This window comes from Thamnophis sirtalis, unplaced genomic scaffold (assembly GCF_051295495.1).
Source record: "Thamnophis sirtalis isolate CommonGarterSnake01/CBP01778 unplaced genomic scaffold, rThaSir2_p1.2 scaffold_9, whole genome shotgun sequence".
Classification (NCBI taxonomy): Eukaryota; Metazoa; Chordata; class Lepidosauria; order Squamata; family Natricidae; genus Thamnophis; species Thamnophis sirtalis.
Window position 1 is genome coordinate 24,831,291 of NW_028261389.1, and position 20,864 is coordinate 24,852,154.

General features: G+C 37.6%; 1 protein-coding gene across 1 annotated transcript in view; it reads left to right on the forward strand.

Moving 5' to 3' along the window:
* POLR3B (RNA polymerase III subunit B) overlaps positions 1-20,864 on the forward strand; it is a 74,295-nt gene that overhangs the window by 7,426 nt on the left and 46,005 nt on the right. Inside the window, exons 7-14 of the mRNA XM_087723092.1 lie at positions 1,967-2,058; positions 2,811-2,928; positions 4,718-4,826; positions 10,406-10,528; positions 11,489-11,605; positions 13,115-13,249; positions 18,436-18,597; positions 20,169-20,369. Coding sequence (XP_087579218.1) covers positions 1,967-2,058; positions 2,811-2,928; positions 4,718-4,826; positions 10,406-10,528; positions 11,489-11,605; positions 13,115-13,249; positions 18,436-18,597; positions 20,169-20,369 — 1,057 coding nt within the window. The remainder of the gene's footprint in view (positions 1-1,966; positions 2,059-2,810; positions 2,929-4,717; positions 4,827-10,405; positions 10,529-11,488; positions 11,606-13,114; positions 13,250-18,435; positions 18,598-20,168; positions 20,370-20,864) is intronic.

Sequence of the window (20,864 nt, forward strand, 5' to 3'; positions counted from 1 at the left end):
AGCTAATATTTATTATACTGGTAACTAGTGACAGTCAGTATCTTTCATTTTGCTTTTGTAATGCTAATTTATGCTATTCATGCAATTAAGCAGCAGTAGAAGCCCTTTCTTGTTTGCAACCAGCAAACAATGATTCTTAACGCAATCATAAAATCACGGGGCAACAAAGAAAATAACTTTTTGTTGGGTCTTACGCCTAGTAGACAGATGACAAAATCCTCACGTCCATCTGCTATAGGGGATTGATAGTCAGTGATGACTACTGGCTGTGCAATCCGATTTGCATATCTTGGGCATAGTACTTTTGCATCATGTGGTTTGATTGCAAGCAGCAACTGTCCTTTGGAGGAATAGATCTCAAGCTGGAGATCGTATTCCAGTCTGATATGCATTAACATCAGAGGACAGGAAACAAAATAGGATGTGAAAACTTTAGCATGAGTAAGGTTCTCTGATTTGATTAGATCTTTTGGATCTTGAGCCTGTGTGAATTGATGGGTAGATAATTAGATTATAGAAATGCAATTAAAATCTTTCCTGTAACGTCAATTCTAATGTCAATTTACCATATAGCATTATTAAAATTTTGTTTTATCATCAAATCCAGAGTAAATGGTTACTCTCGATTCCTACAAATTACCTGCATTTTCTTTCCTATTTTCATTTCAGGCAATTTAGGTTAAGTACTTACACAGCTTTGAATGTAAATCATTTTTTTATTTGCATATAAAAACAGTTCTTTCTGTTTTCTCTGCCTTGTTTCTCTGGGATACTGGTGCCAGATTTACAAATATACAATAACAGAGTTGGAAGGGACCTTGGAGGTCTTCTAGTCCAACCCCCTGCCTAGACAGGAAACCCTATACCATTTCAGACAAATGGCTATCCAACATCTTAAAGACTTTCAGTGTTGGGGCATTCACAACTTCTGGAGGCAAGTTGTTCCACTGATTAATGTCTAACTGTCAGGAAATTTCTAACTGTTCTAACTGTCAGGAAATTTCTCCTCAGATTTAAGTTGGTTCTCTCCTTGATTAGTTTCCACCCATTGCTTCTTGTTCTACACTCATTTGCATATATGCAATTTGATTTCTCTGTACTAAATGAATGAACCTTCTAAATTAGCAACTCAGTAATTAGGTTATGGATATTCTCATTTATGAGCTGCCTCATTTATTGATCATTTGCAGTTATGACAGTGATGAAAATTTAACTTCATGATCAATCCTTGGTTTATAATCTTTGCAGATTTATAAAGAAAAGGATACCTGAAAGAAGATCATAAGCAAAGTTGTGATTTCACTTAGTGACTGCTTCACTTGGTGGCTCCAATTGTCACTAAATAAGCACTATCTATAACTATATTGCTGCTCTACGATGATTGGCAGATTAAGCAATTTCTCTCCAGCAAATGAGCCTTGTTTATTTGGCTAAAGAAATTCCTTTATTTGCACATATTCACCACATTAGTGCAAACATTTCTAATCTTAAAAACAGATGTGAAATATGGAAAGCTTCAAGAGAAGGTTATAAAGAATGTTTCCATTTAGCAAACTTCTATATATTCGTACCTCATTATCTGGTTTCCTGTTTATAGATTTCCCAAGGCCTACTTGTTATAAGAACTGTATTTATAACAGTCCAAAAGGGCTGTTATACATTGATTTGGCAGGTAAAGATCAATAAAGTGGTTTCTTTCTGCTTTGTATGATTGGCTGTCCACTAGCATAAATAATGTTAACATAATCCAAGTCATAGTTGATCTATGATAATTCTTCGCCTTGGCAATGAAATAGAGAACGTCTCTGTTCATATATAAAAACAAAAGTTTTGCTTATTACCTGGAACTACGAAAAAAGACATTGGCTACCACCATTACTATCTGGCTTACTATTTTTGCAGTGTTATTTAGCTGTCTGAAAGATGAGCTGATATACCGTTTAACATGCTGTTTTTCTTCCTATAGAATGCCGATAATGTTACGCAGTTCCAATTGTGTTCTCACTGGGAAGACTCCGGCAGAATTTGCAAAGCTTAATGAGTGTCCTTTAGATCCAGGTTGCAAATTTAGTTTCTAATATTCTTTGCTATTTTGGTTAAGCATTGATTCCTTTTAAGATAGTAATTACTAAGATTTTGCAATTATGAATTAATGGGTGATCTTGAGATTTTGCAACTCAAAGCTGCAGTGAAAACAATTGCTAAGTCTCCCTTCAAGGAAAAAGCAGCATCATTGGTAGTGGTATTTCATACGATTTGCTTGTATTCAGATTCCTGATATTCCTTAAATTTAATTAGCATATTTATAGAGCCATTTGTCTCACAGACATGCAACTCTGGGCAGCACACAACACAACAATAGTGGGCTCATGTAGGTGTTAAATAGAAATGAAGAGGGTACCAAACCTTTCAGAACTCCATAAAATAAGGGTTAAGGATTGGACCTCTCCCAATTGACTGGTACTGGCCCCACACAGAAAGTAAGTGAACCAGCACAATACTCTGTTACCCATTCCCAGCCAGTGTAGCTGGTCCAGAAGGATACCATGGTAAAGCCATAATAAATGCCACCAGGAAGTCAAGAAGAAATGGATGTACTACCTCTGTTCTACCCCCATCAGAGATCATCTAAAAGAGTGACCAACATCATCTCCATCTCATATCCATATCCTAACTGAAAGGAGTCCAGGTTTAGTTAGGGATTTATTATTTTGCTGAGGGTTCAGAAAATTCCAAATGCATATGTCAAAATTCTATAAATCTTAATTAGAATTCAGCAACTTAATAAACGCTCATCTTCTATTTGGTAGGTGGCTACTTCATTGTCAAAGGAGTGGAAAAAGTAATTCTTATTCAAGAGCAATTATCAAAAAACCGAATAATAGTGGAAGCTGACAGAAAAGGAACAGTTGGTGCCTCAGTTACCAGGTGAGTAAAGAATTACGGAATAACTCTCTTATGTTGAGCTTGACTGGAATTCAAGAAGATGCTTTAGAATTATTCAAGAACTTGGGCATGTTGAGGATGAGTTCTTTTCAAATACTTTCCAACATAATCGCCTGTCACAAACTGATAATCCTCAATGTCTGTTGTGGCCCGCCAGCAGTCAGCAGAGCTGGCAGCAGAGTTGGATAGTGATGAGGTTGTGGAGGAACATAGGCCAATCCTGGTGGTTGAGGAAAGCTCAGATGAGGACTCTGCATCAGAGGCAGAGAGGGAGTTAGACAGCAGTGAGGCAGAAGAACAGCTAGAGCCTGTTCTCAGTGTGTGCATGCGCAGAGCTTCCATAAAACAAGAACAACTAAGAAATCAGGGTCAACTTAAGAGTAAGACCTTGGAAGTGATTGGCCCCTCCCATAAGAAACAAAAAAGAACAAACGGGGAGTGGGCTTTTTTCAGGAAACAATTTATTTATTTGGTCGGTTCAAGTGTGGAAAGTTCTGTGTGTGACTTTAAGAGAGACTCTGCAAAGTTTGCCTTGCTCTGCATTTGAAAACTAGTTATCTGGCAGTGCTCCAAACGAGATAAAGTGCATGTGTATTTGAGTATTTTTTTGAGTATTTGAAAATTTATTTATAGGCCGCCCTTTTCCCTGGGGGGACTCAGGGCGGCTTACAACTCAAAGGGAGGGGGATACAAACAATAACACATAAGGATGATACATAATTAAAAATAGAACACAACATTCATACCATTCGGGTGGGGGTGAGTTACATTCTTTAACCCCAGGCCTGACGGGATAGCCAGATTTTAAGGGCTGTGCGGAAGGTCTGGAGGGTGGTGAGAGTACGAATCTCCACGGGGAGATCGTTCCAAAGGGTCGGAGCTACTACCGAGAAGGCTCTCCTCTGCGTAGTTGCCAGTCGACACTGACTGGCAGATGGAACTCGGAGGAGGCCTAATCTATGTGATCTAATGGGTCGCGAGGAGGTGATTGGCAGGAGGCGGTCTCTCAAGTATCCAGATCCATTACCATGAAGGGATTTATGGGTGGTAAGTAGCACCTTGAAGCGCGGATAAACATTTCTCTGAAAGACTGTTTACTAAGCCTTGCTGACTGAATGGAAGGAATTCACAGTCGTGTAAATAAAAGAGGTTTTGCAGGGACCAAAACTTTGCTTCTTGCTTTCTAAGGAAGCCTGGGTCACAGCAATGCCCTTCACATCCACTTTCATCCTTCAACCTCCCATTTAGCAGTCACACACATTTCTCTCTCAGCTCAATCCACTATCTCTGCCTCATTCACCTTTCCTCTCTTCTTCACCACCATTATCTTTCCTGTTCTAATCAACAAAGACCAGTCCCCTCCATCATTCGACCTCTGGCATGGTTGCCTCCAAATCCAACTTAGTCACATAGTCTGCCACCAGCTTCTATTGCTTAGCTTCTTTTTCTGTCTAACTACTGGCCAATCTCCCACTGACTGGCAGCTCACTTTGATTTTTCCTGCTTCCAATCAATCTTTTTGGCTATTCCTGGCCTGGCAGCTCTAGTCAGGAATAGATGCTTGAAATGTCCTCTGACTGGGTCATCTTGTCATTGCTCACAGCCAAAAAGAGAGAAATGGTTGATACAGAGGCTAATTTTCAATTTTCAACAGGAACATATTTTGGAGCTATGAAATTCCAACTACAAGAAGTGTTGACCCCTTTTCCTCTCTCTGAATAAAAAATATAAACATTAATGCTATATTCCTTTTTTTGTAACCAATGCCCAGCTCTACGCATGAAAAGAAGAGCAGAACAAATATAACTGTGAAGCAAGGGAGATTTTATCTGAAGCACAACACCCTTTCAGAAGATATTCCAATAGCAATAATCTTTAAGGTATTCTTAATAAACACCATAGTAATAATGTTACTGTTAAAAAGAACTTCAGAAATTTGAAACATTATTTAAAATGATGTGAGAACTTTAGCTTTTGTGTATGTAAGTCCACTGATTTTGTTTAGGTCTTCTGTTTTTTTATCCAGCCTTTTCCAACTTTTAAAAAATGGATTCTGACTGCAGTTTTCAAAAAATATCTGGAGAATGCCTGGATGGGAAAGGCTATCTTAGCAGTATGCTCCATATTGTAGGGCTTGTAAAAACACTTCTGTTTCATTGGTTTTGAACACTTGGGTTGTATTTGAGCATTGTCAAAATGTTCATACTGTTTTCTCCTTTTGTCTCTTTATAAGAAGAGAACAAAAATGCAACTTAAGGAGAAAATATCTTGAGTAGATGGGAAAAAAGATGTGAGTGAGAAAGGAGAAAAAATATAAAAGGATGTGGCACAAGAGTGGGAAATATGGTACTATGATATCTTCCTTGTCCCTTGCCTATGTGTCTTAAAAGTTGACTTACTAAAGGCAAAGGATCTATCACAAGCATCAGATCTATTTACATTCCCTAAAAAGGTGGTAGAGAGCACATTGGTGATTTGCTTTGCCAAACTCACTAGGGCATCCATTTTATTAACAATAAAGTCTTCATTTTGTGAATGTGCTTATTACAAGCTCTCAAAACTCTAGATATGGTTCCAGAACAAAAAGGTTGTCTATTTGTGATACAGCAGGGGTGTCAAATTCAAGGCCCGCCAGCCGGATCTAGCTCACAGAATGTTTAGATCTGATCCGCAGGAAACAGCGAAGGACCAGCCTGTTGTGCCTCTGCCAGCGAAAATGGAGCTGGGGGGAGGGCACATGCAGCCCTCCCAAACTCCATTTTCACTGGCAGAGGACTGCAAGAAACCATCATGGCCAAAAATGGACATCAAGCTGGCCATGCCCCCTGGCACCCTGACGTCAAATGCAACCCTGATGTGGTTCTCAATGAAATCGAATTTGACACTCCTGTGATGGAGTAAGTAATGACATTGAGGATAACAGATGTTGCCAATGCTAGTACACACTGACAAGATTTTTGAGACCTTTGGTTGGAAATTTGTTATTGTTTCTGAGAGAGTTTTAATATTGATCTCCATTCAAAATTCATCCAAAAATGTATCTTCTGGATACATTAATTATATGCGCGCGCGCACACACACACACACATATACATACATACATACATACATACATACATACATACATACATACATACATACATACATATATACATAAAATATATTTCTTTCTATTGGAAGAAAAACAGTATTTTTATAAATATTTTAAAGGCAGCCTCTCAATTAAATTGAACTTTTGTGGAGCAGCTGCTGGCCACTGAATTCTTAAGCTCATTAATTTTCCCTTGGGAATTCTATAAGGCAGAAACTTATAGAAGTCTTCCATAATCTTACATCCTTTAGATGTGTTGTATTAACATCTCAGATCTGAAAAGCATTGCCAGAAGAGGGCAGTGCTTGATCACAATACAACAAACCAAAAAATGGGTTGGCGTTTGGGGCTACTTTGAAAAGTTATCTTTAGGGATTAGGATTTTTATGTGTTTTCTGATTTTAATAGTACATTATTTGTTCCTAATAAGAAAAATCTTCCAATTCATTTTGCCAGATCAATTATTTGTTCATATCAGAGAAGAACATCACATGTTCTGAAAGCATGTAACTTCTTTTCCTATTTGTGTGTCAGTAACTATGAATTTAAATTTTACATCTTTATATTTCATAAAAGAAAACATTTCTTAGAGTAGTGTACATGGTTGGAGGATAAAACTCTGGCTGTCTGGATAGCATTTTTTATATATGAAATGGATAAATATTTTGCTAGCAGTAGGCTATTAAGATAAGAGCAAGTTGACTGCAGTGTTTGAATGGTACATTACAATAATACAATCCTAGTTATACTATCATGCTTTGGATTTGACTTGCAAAATATTTGCCAAGAGATTAATTATCACTACATTCTGTAATTATTTGAAATAAATGTTGCTGTTTGTGTTTACATTATATATGAACTAGCAACTAACCTTTAGATAGTAGTATTTTTTATGTAGTGATTTGCAAACAAATCTATCTGTCTGTTTATTTATTGATCTGTTGATGTAGTGAAAAACAGGTTACTAGTACTCATAAAATCCCAAACAATCCTAAATTCTTTGGGGAAATTTCTTAGCAGCAACCCATGCTCTACCAGTGAATAAGGGTGAAATAACGTATGATAAAATAATTTTCTCAAAATTACTGTTATCTGGCACTTAATAAGTAGGATTTATTTTTGAAGAACCATAATATACATTGATAACCCCTAGAAATTCTTTGAATAATTGGAAGTATTATCTCTCATACCAGATATTCATTAATACTTTGTCAGTTTGTTGGGGACCAGATAAAAATAACTTTCTGGGTTAAGGTGTTTATTTTTAATATGAGCTCTGCCATATGTTCACCAGCAAATCATCTGGATCATGGCTTGGCGGGTTCTCAGGCTGTGCTCATAGTAACAGGTTATCTTGACCATTTCAAACAAAGCTTTAGAACGAACTGGTTGATACCACATAGGTCAACTTGATCTTTGAGGATCAATAATGAGAATGTGTTCCTGTTGCTTCTCATAACTCTTTCAATAGCCTTTGAGTAGTATATTTTTTCTGGATAGACTGAGACAATTGGAAATAGAAATTGGAAACACATGGCTTTGTAAGTGGTTTCATTCCTGTCTCACGGGTAAATTTTAGATGGTCTTCCTTAGAGTTGCTCTTAGAATGGGAGCTATTGTATGGTTTATGGCAGTGGTGGGATTCAAATAATTTACCCACCAGTTCTCTGCCCTAATGACCAACTGGATAGGCGGGGCTCGGTGGTCATGTGATCATGTGGGCATGGCCAAGTCAATGTCACTCAGGCCGATGGGCACTTCGCCTTAGTTGTTACAATGGTAATAAGGGTTAACTGGAGAGGCAGTTTCTGTATGCAGGGCAATAAAGATTAGGCTAGAAACAACACCAGAATGTTTCCTTCCTGCCTTCCTTACAGGATTAGCCCTGTAAAGTGGGGAAAAACAAAATGAGAATTCTTCCAACAATCGGTTCTCTAAACTGCTTAGAAAGTTACCAACCGGTTCTCCAAATAGGTGCGAACTGGCTGAATCCCACCACTGGTTTATGGTAATCCCTTCTCTTGCTGATACTTTTCAAAATAACACTGCTGGGTATGATCAACGTGACACCCAAATCTATTTTCTATAACAAGAAATGAATTAGCGCTAAATGCCTGTCTGTAGTTGTTACTAATGTGCTGGGCGAAGGATAACAAATTAAAATGGAATCCAGACAAAATGTTGCAAGGAGTCATAATTGTGGGGACGGGGGTGTAGATCTGTTTGTGAATGGGATTACTGCTTCCCAGAAGGACTGGGTACATAATTTGAGTTGCTTCATGAATGCACCTCTCTCTGTTTTCCCTGACTGATGAAATACAGTTGTAAGATTTTTACTGTAGCCTGCCAAGAAATAAATATTTTCTAAATTCTGACGTCTAGCCCACATTGTCAGAAACCATTCAATCTTTCAGAGGCTTTTGAGATGGCCAAATGTAAACCTGCAGGAAAAGAGAAATACAGCTCAGAAGTACTATTAGCTCTCAGCCCATGTGGTAGCCACAAAGTAAAATCTAACAGCCTGTAAAGGAAATCATAGCAGAATCAAATGTATTTTAAAGAGAAGTAAAGAACACCATCTAATATCTTGAGATAGGCAGTTCTAAGAACGCAGTGACTCAGTGGCTGAGACGCTGAGCTTGTCAATTAGAAAGGTCAGCAGTTTGGTGGTTTGAATCCCTAGTGCCGCGTAACAGTGAGCTCCCGTTACTTGTCCCAGCTTCTGCCAACCTAGCAGTTCGAAAGAATGTAAAAATGCAAGTAGAAAAATAGGGACCACCTTGGTGGGGAGGTAACAGCGTTCTGTGCATCTTCGGCATTTAATTATGCCAGCCACATGACCACAGAGACATCTTCGGACAGCATAGGCTCTTCGGCTTTGAAACGGAGATGAGCACCACCCCCTAGAGTTGGGAACGACTAGCACATATGTGTGAGGGGAACAATTACCTTTAGGTAGTTCTACTTACTCAATTGCCACCAAGAAAGTCCCTTTCTTGTATTCTACTTGAAGGCAATGCTGCTAACAAGAGGGACTCTAAGTTAGCAGCTCCCAAATATTTAGACCCCTTCAACGTTGTTGAATCCTAACTATTGTGTTTTTAATATGCATTTTTGGTAGGGTGTAATTCCAAGGAGCTAGGTGAAAGCAGAAGCTTTAACAGTATCTGCAATTCACAAAGATCTGCACTGCTGTGCCAGTTTGAAGCACTATTTATAGAGAGATTGGGGAGATTTAAAACCTGAAAAGCTCATTTATATTGTAATCCCTTCCCCCCCCCCCATATAAAATATAATCCGATGCTTATAAACGTCTGGGAAACAAAATAACATAACATGATTCTAAGGATAGCACTATGTGTGAAATCCCAACCTTCTATTTTTATAAGATTTGACTCATTACCAATACTCATTAATATTGCATCACAAAGAAGTAGAAGCTGGATCCACTTCATTGGTTGAGACAATCCATAAACATGGCAGGCGACGGTAAAGAGGGCAGGCTATAGTTCGCTACCTTAATTTTCTACCATACTGTGGAGTGTTTTTAAAGTTTCTGGTTTTGGGGTTGTTGGGTTGTTGTTGTTGTTTTTGCACTTTCCTTTGCGTATCCTTCATTCTTCATGGGAGCAGGTCCATGCTTGCTAAGTGCTGGTTTTTGTGCCTGTATGCTAAGCACCTACACAGTGCTGCGGTAACAATCCACACTCCTCTTCCAATATGCAGCATGGTCAGAGGCAGGATTTGATAGTCTTCATTAACCCCACCTTAAATGCAGCTACTCCTGAGAAAGGGAGGTGCATATTGACTATGACTATCATTAAGTGTTGTACCTTATGATTCCTGGTGAATGTATCTTGTCTTTTATGTACACTGAGAGCATATGCACCAAAGACAAATTCCTTGTGTGTCCAATCACATTTGGCTAATAAAAGAATTCTATTCTATTCTATATTGCGAACGTGAACAGTCATAAGGTTATACAGCTTTACTGGATTGTGTATATACAAGCCCCAATTCCTGTAAGCTCTTCAGCTAGTTGATTCTGCTGCAGTTGTCAGTTGCTATTTATTGAGAAAATGCATGAAGTTTCTTTATGCATCAGCCAATAACTTTCTAGTAAAAAAAATATACTGTCTCGCCATTCATCCTTCCTGCTTTCGGTGCTGCTTATCAAGACTTCCTTTTGATGAGGAGGTGCTGCTGCCAATGCCAGATGGTCCTATTTCTGAGAGAACTCGCTTTTGCTTAAGAGTTTGCTGACTACAATACCAAATTAGCATAAGCAAATGTCAGCGAGTTAACAGAAAGCCAACATTCTTTCTCTCCCTTTTCTACCTTTTATTTCTCTTCCTCCCTCTATTATAGGCCATGGGGGTTGAGAGTGACCAAGAGATTGTGCAGATGATTGGAACAGAGGAGCATGTGATGGCTGCGTTTGGCCCCAGCTTGGAGGAATGCCAAAAAGCTCAGATTTTCACACAGATGCAGGTGTGCGATATTCAAGCATCCATCTATAGTACATTTGTAATGAAACTGGGCTTTTTACCCCTTAAAAAACAGTGAGTAGCAAGAAGACGCACCAGTATATCTTTTACTTGTCACCCCTGTTTTGCTTAATTAGGTCACGAGAGTAAGCCCATATCCAAAAGCCTATACAATAGCGAACCGTTAATTGGAAAGGTTCAAGTAATAAAACTCTGGATTGCTCCATTAGATGGCTAATGAAGTTTATACTTTGTTCTAGAATACTAAATTATTAAACCTGTGTCATATAAATGGTGGTAGGGGTAACATTTTAAAATATCCTACCAAAATCTGAAATAGCCCAGTACATATTTACTGAAGCATTTGTCCCATCCAAATTACTTGGACGGGTAGGAAAAACCGAGCTCATACACAGTATTTTGACTACATGAATGGGACTTTTAGCAGATTCACTGAAATTTACCTGAGATGAAACCAGACAAGCAAAATAAAAGTAAATATTCTTTACATAAACTGAAGGTTTGCCTTATATTTCAGATTGCATTTTTTTTTTAATATCAGAAGGGGCCCATATGATCAAATGAAAATGAGCCTTGTTAAACAGAAGCCATCTACTGCATTGCTAGAAAAAGAGATGCTTCCCCATTCAGTGTTAATCTCAAACTAGGTGATATATTTTCTTATAAGGGATTAATTTGAAATAACAGAGTGTAACAGAGTAATTGTACTGCTCAGAAATTTCTACCCATCACTTGTTTAAAGTAACCTTGTTCTGCTCTCTGGTTTTGCTTTCAAGCCTGTCATATTCTGGCTTGTTGGCTTCCTTGTAAAATAAAACGTCTCGATAAATACTGAACTTCTTCAAGAGGAAAAAAGTACATTGACAGTGATTTGTGACATGTATAGTACATTATGATGACAATAATGATTTTTAGCACACAGTCTTTTCATTTCGCTTTGCAGGCATTGAAATATTTGGGAAATAAAGTCCGAAGGCAGCGAATGTGGGGAGGTCCCAAGAAAACCAAGATGGAGGAAGCAAGAGAGTTGTTGGCAACAACTATTCTTGCCCATGTGCCGGTAAGTGATTTGGTCTTAAACAGCCAGATGCTTTTACTACTTTGCAGAGATGACTATGGAATGATAGAGAAAATTGAACGCAGGAAGAACTGCTGCTCAATTTATTATTATTGGCTTCTGGTGATAGTTTATATGTACAACCACTTATATACCATCTGGCTTCATAAAACTCAAGACAACATCAACGATTGTCAGGCACAAATAATCAGGAACAGGTGTTGAGTTCAAATTGCTAAAAGTTTATTCTTGTCACCTATACCCAAGACTGAGCAGGTAACAGTCCAAGCTAAATTGGACTGTAAAGGCCAATGGAATTCACAGGGGTGGGGGGTGGACATGGGTCTTTTGTGGTTGCACAATGACTCCAAACTCATTATACATTTAACCCTGCCCTCCAGAAGAGCCTGCTCATCTCCTACATCTATAAATCAATACAGCAAAAAGTAATTAAAGTAAATTTTATATAATTTTAAGCAGGAGTGACAGATTTAAAGTATATCAATTTTCCATTATTCATTCAATGTTAGTATTAATTGGTATCCTCATTTATAAATGCATGCAACAACCGTATCTCTTTAACATGCTTATGCAGATGAATTTGCAGTCTATCTTGCAGAATAGATTATTGATCCTGGATGAGACGCAAAGCAGTCCTACTTAGAACTTTTGAGTGATATGTATATAATCAGAGAGAGTGTGATCCTAATATCTATTAAACCTTGAAAAACTATCTGCCCTTTAAATAAAACAGTATTCTCCTTTCCCATATTATACGGAATAACCACTGAATTGTTATTACCAACAGTACAATAAAACCATTCATTGGAATGGTTTTACTATTAATGATACACGGATTGCATAACTGCAGCCTCTCTTCTTCCCTGGTTCTCTGTCTCTTTTGTGGCTTGAATCCAGAACAAGCACTATGCTCTGCAACATACTAGATATATTGTACTATAAAAAGATATAATTGACCATATGTAATAACAGAATTAAGCAGAGTTAGCCCTAAGTTAATGATCGGGCAATTATCTGGTTTGTAGTTTACATAACAATGAATGTATTGCTCTGAGATGACATTTTCTCCAGTACTCTTATCTAGCTGTGGATAATATTGAGAAGTGTAATATGGAGCTTTACCCAGAATAATTGAAAGAGAGTTTCCAGACATATTCTGTGTACTGTCAGACCCATTCCCAGAAATCAGAAGCTTGGGAAAACTGGTATCATGATGAAGGTAGGTCTTGATGGGAAAGGAAGAAAGAGATCAGCTACAATCAAAGTGGCATCCAAGCATATGATGCATGGTAGATGAATGATACAATCCAAGACCGTTGCAGAGAGGAGAGACTGTAATGATAAATGCAATTTATCCCTGTACTATTCATTCTTTTCAGTTTGCATGACCCTTTACTTACCATGCCCAAGAGAGTTAAAAACATCAAAGTTGAGACATTTCCATGCAGGGAGCCGTCTCTTAAGTTAACTTTCTCATTTTTGGTATTTTAGGTAAAAGAATTCAACTTCCGCTCCAAGTGCACCTACACAGCTGTGATGGTCCGCAGGGTGATACTAGCTCAGGGAGATAACAAAGTGGATGACAGAGATTATTACGGAAATAAGAGGCTGGAACTAGCAGGACAGGTAAGTGCACCTCGATGCTTAATAAAATTGGATTACGTTGTATTGCCTAATGCGTCAGTCAAATGCACATGGTCATTTAATTTAAACAATATAGTTGCGATAATTTCTTAACCAAATTCATGAAATAAAAATTATGTTCTTTGATTTAAAATGAAAAGGCATTTGCAAAAGATTGCCTTCCCATCCAACCAAAAAGTAAAAGGTAAAGGAATTCCTGCGGGTTTTACTCCATGCTAGTCGTTGCTGACTATAGAGGGAGATTCTCATTTCCATTTCAAAGCCATTGAGCCAACACTGTCCAAAGACATTCTGTGGTCATGTGACCAGCATGATGTCACAAAGTGCTGATACCTTCCCACCAAAGTTGTACCTATTTATCTACTCGCATGTGCATGTTTCATTTTTTTCTTTGTTTGTATATGTTTTATTTGTAGTTTTCTTTTAACAACCAACATATTTTATGGACAGTGTAATGACTGGGTCAATACATTTTTTACACAGTACTAACAACAATAATACAATTACATATACATAGTTTTTATCTTCCAACTTCTAACCAAGTTCATCTTTTCCCACCATTTGTTGAGGTTCTACACTCACATCTTTATTTTTGAACAATCCCATCATCTCCTTATGATTCTTTTGTCACATTTTCATAAACCTTTTAACCATCAATAATATTTCTTCATAGAACTTTATTGTCTCCTGCTGAGTCATTTTGTACCAAATTAATATATCAAAAGTTACTCAATATATTCCAGTATCCCAATATCTAAAAACTTTTTTTTAGTTTCTTTTAGGTCTGAGTCTTTAATCTTTTTCTTTGGTTTTTAGTCTTTAATCCTTCTCCATAAATCCAATCGCCACTTTCTTAATGTTTGAATATTGGTTTTTTGAATTTTTAACTTTAGCTAAATCTTTAAGGTAAAATTTGGAAGTTGTCTTACCCAGTTTCACTGCTCTATCCACGCACCGCTCCAGCAAAGATCTTAATATCCTGGTTGTGCCAGCTTGTGACTGGGTGTCCCTGCTTTCTTCAGATCAGTGAGGAAATTCCGGTTTCCTCGTGATCGATGAAGCACATCTCCTTTCTTCACCACCCTTCCAGAGCGGCTTGACCCTGAAGGATCTTCCGGCAAGCAGTTGCCAGCTGCATTTCACAGAGCCCGGCCGAGCTCCATTATTTTCCATCCTTTCCTGCCATGACGTCAACCAGAACTCCTCATGTGCATCCCCCCCCCCATTTGAAATGCAGAGATAAATGCTGCAGGTAGAGTGTTTATCTCAATCTGACCCAAGTGCAGAGTAGAGAGAGCCTTTGCATGACATATGCTGAGGTGGCTCTGGAATTCAGCAGAAAAGTATGACAAATGCAAAAAGGACAAAGCTGCCTTTCATCTTCTTTAAGGAGCAGGAGTGGGAGGAAGGACATCCCAAACATGAGCAAGTACACTTAAAAGTAAAGGTCTCCTGTCATGCCTGTTCAGAATCTGAATCTGCCGCGGACGATTAGCTGGAACAAGAGCCAACAGAGATCAAGAAGGTGGCTCCATTGACCTTGGAGGAAACTGGGGATGGGCAGAGTCAGTTTGGCCAGGGCTTTTCAGTATTAGAAAGGCTTGTAGACAGGGAGCAGAAGAGACACAGCTCAGGTGAAGAGCAAGGACCATCCCCTCCTGATCCTAGAGCACGAAGAGAAGAGAGGAGGCGAGAACAACTCAGATTGAGCCAGCTATGAGGAAGGAGAGTGCCATGCCCCCTTCACAAGACACACCTTATGACTGAGTTGTAAGGAGGTGCTGGTGGGAAAGGCATTTGTTGGGAACAAGTGTTGAATTTGTGGAGCCTTGTGGGCACTTGCTGATGCCTGGAGATTGCTGTTTGGCTAACGTGGCTTACTGGACTGCTGACCCTGATTACTGCTTGGTTAACCTGACTTACTGGACTGCTGGCCCTGGTTCTATTTGGCTAAACCTGGCTTATTGGACTGTTGACCCTGGTTACTGTTTGGCTAAACTTGCTTACTGGACTATTCGCAGCCAGAGGTTGCTGAAGGTGCGTGCTGGAACTTTGCTCCAGGACCTGTAGTAAATGTGGGAACATTTGGGGGCAAAGTTGGATCAATAAAGAGGAGTTAGATCTGTTCTCTGGCTGTGTCGCTTTCGTGCCATGCCCCAGATCATAACAGTCTCTTCAGTTTATACATGCATTAATGTAGATAAAATTCCATCTGTTTCATCACTGCTGAAAGAAGGAAAAATAAGTTTTTGAGCAGTGCTGAATGGTGAATTCTGCATTATTTACCTTTTATGTAGTAATTGTTCTAATTTTTTAGAAACATACTACAAAATTCTTTACTATTTATTATATTTTTAAAAATATACTAGTCAAAAATACAATTCTATGTGTGTTTAGTTGATTAACTTTCCACTTTATAGCAAATTAATCAATTATAATTTGTTTTCATTACATTATTCCTCCTTGTGCTAGAGCTTAGCTACAAATCATTACAGCAGTTTCTGGTCCAAATATACCTTGAACTTGCCACAATTATTTTCAAATACAATGGTTTTTAAGTTAGAGTTTCATAAATAGTACCGTCTACCTATTGCCTTATTCGATATTTTAATATTTATGATACTTTTGTAAGTTAAAAATATATCTTGCAGACGTGTTTCTGCTGTTATTAACACAATGTTTGCATTATATCTGCAAAATAATAAAGCACCTTACTTTAAGCCTGCTACTCAGTGTTTTCAGTTAATGTTTCCGTCTAAATGGCTTTCATCCTTTAAAAAGCTGGCAGTATTTCTGGGCTAAAAATTCAGTTGCTTAAAAATTTGAATGAAAAGGGATTGATCCTGTATTAAGGAGAAAAGCAGAGCAGTCTGCACAATGTGAAGACATAAAAGGTATTGTGTCTATAAAAATGTGTGAAAACAATAGTAGCTAATTTCACACCCCATGGGACAAGGGAGCACAAAATGTGCTTTAGCTTTAGATAACAGTTGTTTCCACTAGCCAAGCTGGTTTACAGAGTTTTTTCTTCATTTTTTCAGCCCACAAGAGGCTTGGCAGGCCAGGTGCCAGCAGAGGTGTTAGCGAAACCTACAGACTCCAAGCTTAATCTTTTCACCTACCTTTTCTCTTTCCTTAATGTGTTCATTATTTGCTGAGCATTTCCCTCCTCTTTGTCCTCGGGGTTTGTTTGGCATTTCCCTCTCTCCCTCTCCCTCTCCCTCTCTTTCTAATTCGGCTTGCTTTGTATGGGTGAGATATGGAACAGCACCAAAATCCGGCACCCTGGAAAGGAAAGGATTTCTACCCTATGACAAAAGAAAACCGTCTTGACTTCAGAGATTGACTAATCCCAGCTGTTCTGATAATATAATTAAGGCTGCCTAATGTCTTTAATTTTGCAACCAGTTTGTGTGAAAAGGAGAATTTGGCACTCTAAAGCCTTAAACAGTAAATGGCAATCTCAAGGAGGCTAATTAGAATTCTCTGACATTAAGCTAATTTGTGAAATTCTATTTCAGCAGCTTAACTTCTTTATTAATTTTTTTTCCTCAGGATTTTCCGTGGAAATCAATTGATGAACTGTCACTTTTTTCCCTTATACCTTCAACCACATTTGGGTATAATTTACTTCCCAGTCCTCTTTTTGAAAGGCCTTGTGCTAGCAATGAACATTTAATGATGATTATTGCTGGGATTCCATTCTGTGTTTAATCACTTACCCTTGATTTAAAAAAAATAGGCTATCGTGAATCTTTGCCATGCTCTTAGGAATAAACCCTTTTAAAATAAACCAAAGTAAAAATAAAAGTCAGTCTAACTTTAGAATAGATCGAAACAGAAAGAAAATTAGTGATTTAATGGAAACCTTTTTGAAGTCAGTAAAAATTTATAGAACATTATTATATATTCTATATAGGAAATCGTTCTGTATGGAATCCTGGATAGTTACTGCCACTTAAGTGCTTCAATTCACTATAAAACATGAAAAGATTTGTTTGTTTTGCTAATATATTGTATGAAGCTACTATGATTATAAATAATCATGTACAGTTTATTGCAATTTATATTGTGATATTCAGACTCGGAAGTTAAGAGAAACTCAAAGTAATAACAGCTTGCAAAAGTTGTTTCTTTAAAGTTATATTTTAGAGTGCAGTTTATAAAATCTGGAATATGCACAGTTAATAGTAAAGCATTTCAATTACTGTGTGTTCAAAGTGATCTAGATATTGAACCAAAAGGAGCTTTGTCAACCAGTGTTTTCTATAAACTATTAGGGATACAATGATGGAAAGATGATGAATACAATCAGTGTAAATGTTAATTTCGAAAGCAAAGTAGATACTTGGCCTTGTACCAAAAGGGGCAGAGTTCTGCTAACTTCTAAGAAAATGGAGACAGTTTTAAAACAGACTCATTCCCTGCAGGAATTAAATTATGCAATAGATTCCAGAGTGTCTTAACGGCCTGTTTAAATACTTAGCTTGTTTGGTGCTTAACAATGTATTGTACACTGGGAACTTGCATTTTTGGCATGCCCTAGTAACTGTATTTTAGTCTTCCTGACAATTAAAATTGTTTTAAAAAAGCAAAGTTTGGAATGGAGCTGTTTTCTAGAGACGAGAAGAAGCTGAGAATGAAAAGCAGTGTTTAATCTCTGGCTACCTTGCTGTGAAACATGTTAGATAGCTTTAAATAAAAATAACACACACACATGCATTAGTGGAAAAAACATTGCATGTGAATGGGCAAACTAGTGAGCCAACTAAAAAAAGTGACAATCAAATTAAAAAAATAAAATGAGTTGGAAGGAATTTATTACATAGGGGACAATTAAAATGCCACAGAATCAGAAGGAGCCTCAGTTTTCTCCTTTCATAAATATTGGATAAACCATATTATACAACAACATTCCATTTCAACATTTCCTTGGTTGTAAATTAGAACTGAGGAGAAATTTGCTGACAGTTAGAACAATTACTCAGTGGAACAGCTTGCCTCCAACACTGGAAGTCTTTAAGAAGATGTTGGATAGCCATTTGTCTGAAACAGTATAGGGTTTTCTGCCTAGGCAGGGGGTTGGACTAGAAGACATCCAAGGTCCCTTCCAACTCTGCTATTGTATTGTATTAAATTAAATTAATTACTTTAAATTTTTATTGCAGCTTCTGTCCCTTCTATTTGAAGACTTGTTCAAAAAATTCAACTCTGAGTTGAAGAAAATCGCTGACCAAGTAATTCCCAAGCAAAGAGCTGCCCAGTTTGATGTAGTTAAGCACATGCGGCAAGATCAGATCACCAACGGTATGGTGAATGCCATTTCGACCGTAAGTGTTTCATTTGGATGGACAGCCTTGAGATATCATGAGCCAAGCAACACGATTAAGTGCAAATTACAGGAGCATGGTGCTTCTTTTTCCAATTTTAATTCAAAATCTTCCTTGCATTTGTTTATAGAAGAATTGTTAGTAACTTATTGTGTTATATTTGTAAGTCATTTTACAGTTCATCCACTTCTGGTTTCTATCATCTAGAAAGTACAGTATATAAGGGGCCCTTGGTGCTCTCTGAGCTTGGTTGTTTTCCTGCAGACATTTCAGCTAGGTAATATCACCACCACTGACGCTGTTACCTAGTTTGAGTAATGAAACATTTGCAAGAAAGCACCGACCCATCATCTCAGCCCCAAGCTAAAAATATTCTCCTTTATTAGTGCAATACATTTCTGTCAGTTGATGGAGGTGTTCAAAGCGTTGTCTCTATTTTGTTGGATGTCTTTCTTGAGAATGTGAGCAAAGTGTATCACCAAATCCAGTTAGTTTCTTGACTTAAGTGTAAAGGATCTTTTTAGGTCTGGCAGCATAATCGTTAAATGTCCACTCCAAACAGTACAATTTAGCATCTAGATCAGGGGTAGTCAACCTTTTTATACCTACCGCCCACTTTTGTATCTTTGTTAGTAGTAAAATTTTCTAACCGCCCACCGGTTCCACAGTAATGGTGATTTATAAAGTAGGGAAGTAACTTTATAAAATGTATAAAGCAGAGTTACAACAAACCCCTACCGCCCACCATGAAAGCTAGAATGCCCACTAGTGGGCAGTAGGGAACAGGTTCACTACCCTTGATCTAGATTATTATCTTTGTGCTATAAGAAAAGATTAGGGATTAGTGTGTTTCTAAGCCCCTTAATTTATGTTATAACTCTCTTATTTTTTTTAAAGAACAAGTCTGTCTTTAACTACTTTGGTTTATTTGGTGTGTTCTTATATTATTGCCAATATCTGTTCTTCGTAACAGTGTACAGGACTTAATATAATAGTTTTAAATTGAATGGATGTTTTAAAAAATGTTCCTGAAGTTAAGAACAGTAGTACCAATTATCAAAGAAAGGGAAGTGTATTGTTAATTTTTAAATTTGAATTCTTGCACTAAGTAGGGAACTGGATTCAGTGGTTTAAAAGACTCTTTCCAACTTTAAAACTCTGTGATTTAAATCTGGATCCTGTTCAGGAAATGTATTATTATAATGCACCCTAGAAATAAATAATGTATTGGGCTGTTCCAACCATTCCAGTTGTTTACCAACAGAGAAATGTCTTGCTTATGTATTTCTTCACCTTAGTACTTATATCAAAATGCCAAATAAAAATTGAAATGGACTTTAAACAATTAAGAAGTTTGCCTGTAACAAACAATTGATCAAAATCTTAGCATGCTTAAATTCAACACATGGCCAACAGCATGATTATTGTCATTTATACAAAAAAGTTTCCTAGATTTTCCTGATAGATGAATATCTGGGCCTATTTTACCATGTTTTCCACACTGATACTGTTTAGAAATGTAAAAGGTTGTTTGAAGCGTTGACTAGTTTTACATAGTTCTTTATCTTTAGGGAAATTGGTCATTGAAGAGATTCAAGATGGATCGACAGGGTGTGACTCAAGTATTGTCACGCTTGTCCTATATCTCTGCTTTGGGGATGATGACAAGGATTTCTTCTCAGTTTGAAAAGACCAGGAAAGTGAGTGGGCCCCGATCTCTGCAACCATCTCAGTGGGGAATGCTGTGCCCATCAGATACTCCTGAAGGAGAGGTAAGCTCTATTGGGTTAATGCACTTCCCCTTGTCATATTATCTTATACTTTACAGGTTATTATACGGATGTACTGCCTTTGCCTATTCCCATCCATTTGTTGCTGTCTTTTTCCCTCAAAATGAAGAACCTCCATGCATTGACTTCTTCTACTGCTTCCATGCTGTTAACCAAATCCTTCTGGGATATCCATGATTCAGCAAACCTTTTTCATAGCTATTTTCACGCTCTTAAGTTTTTCTTCAATTTTGATTGAAGATTTTATGTCCTTGAATTCTTTTGGCTGGCTATCCTCTTTAAAAAGACAACTTTGAATTGTTTGAAACAAATTGCCAATACATACATTTATTTAATGGCAGATTACAACAAATCTGTTGTTTAGTGTAAAACAATCTAACTAGCCCTCATAGGTATAAACAAAAAAACAAAGTTGTAAATTTAATTCCAAGTATGGTTGTAAAGCTATAAATATCAGTGATGTCACTTGTGTTTTCT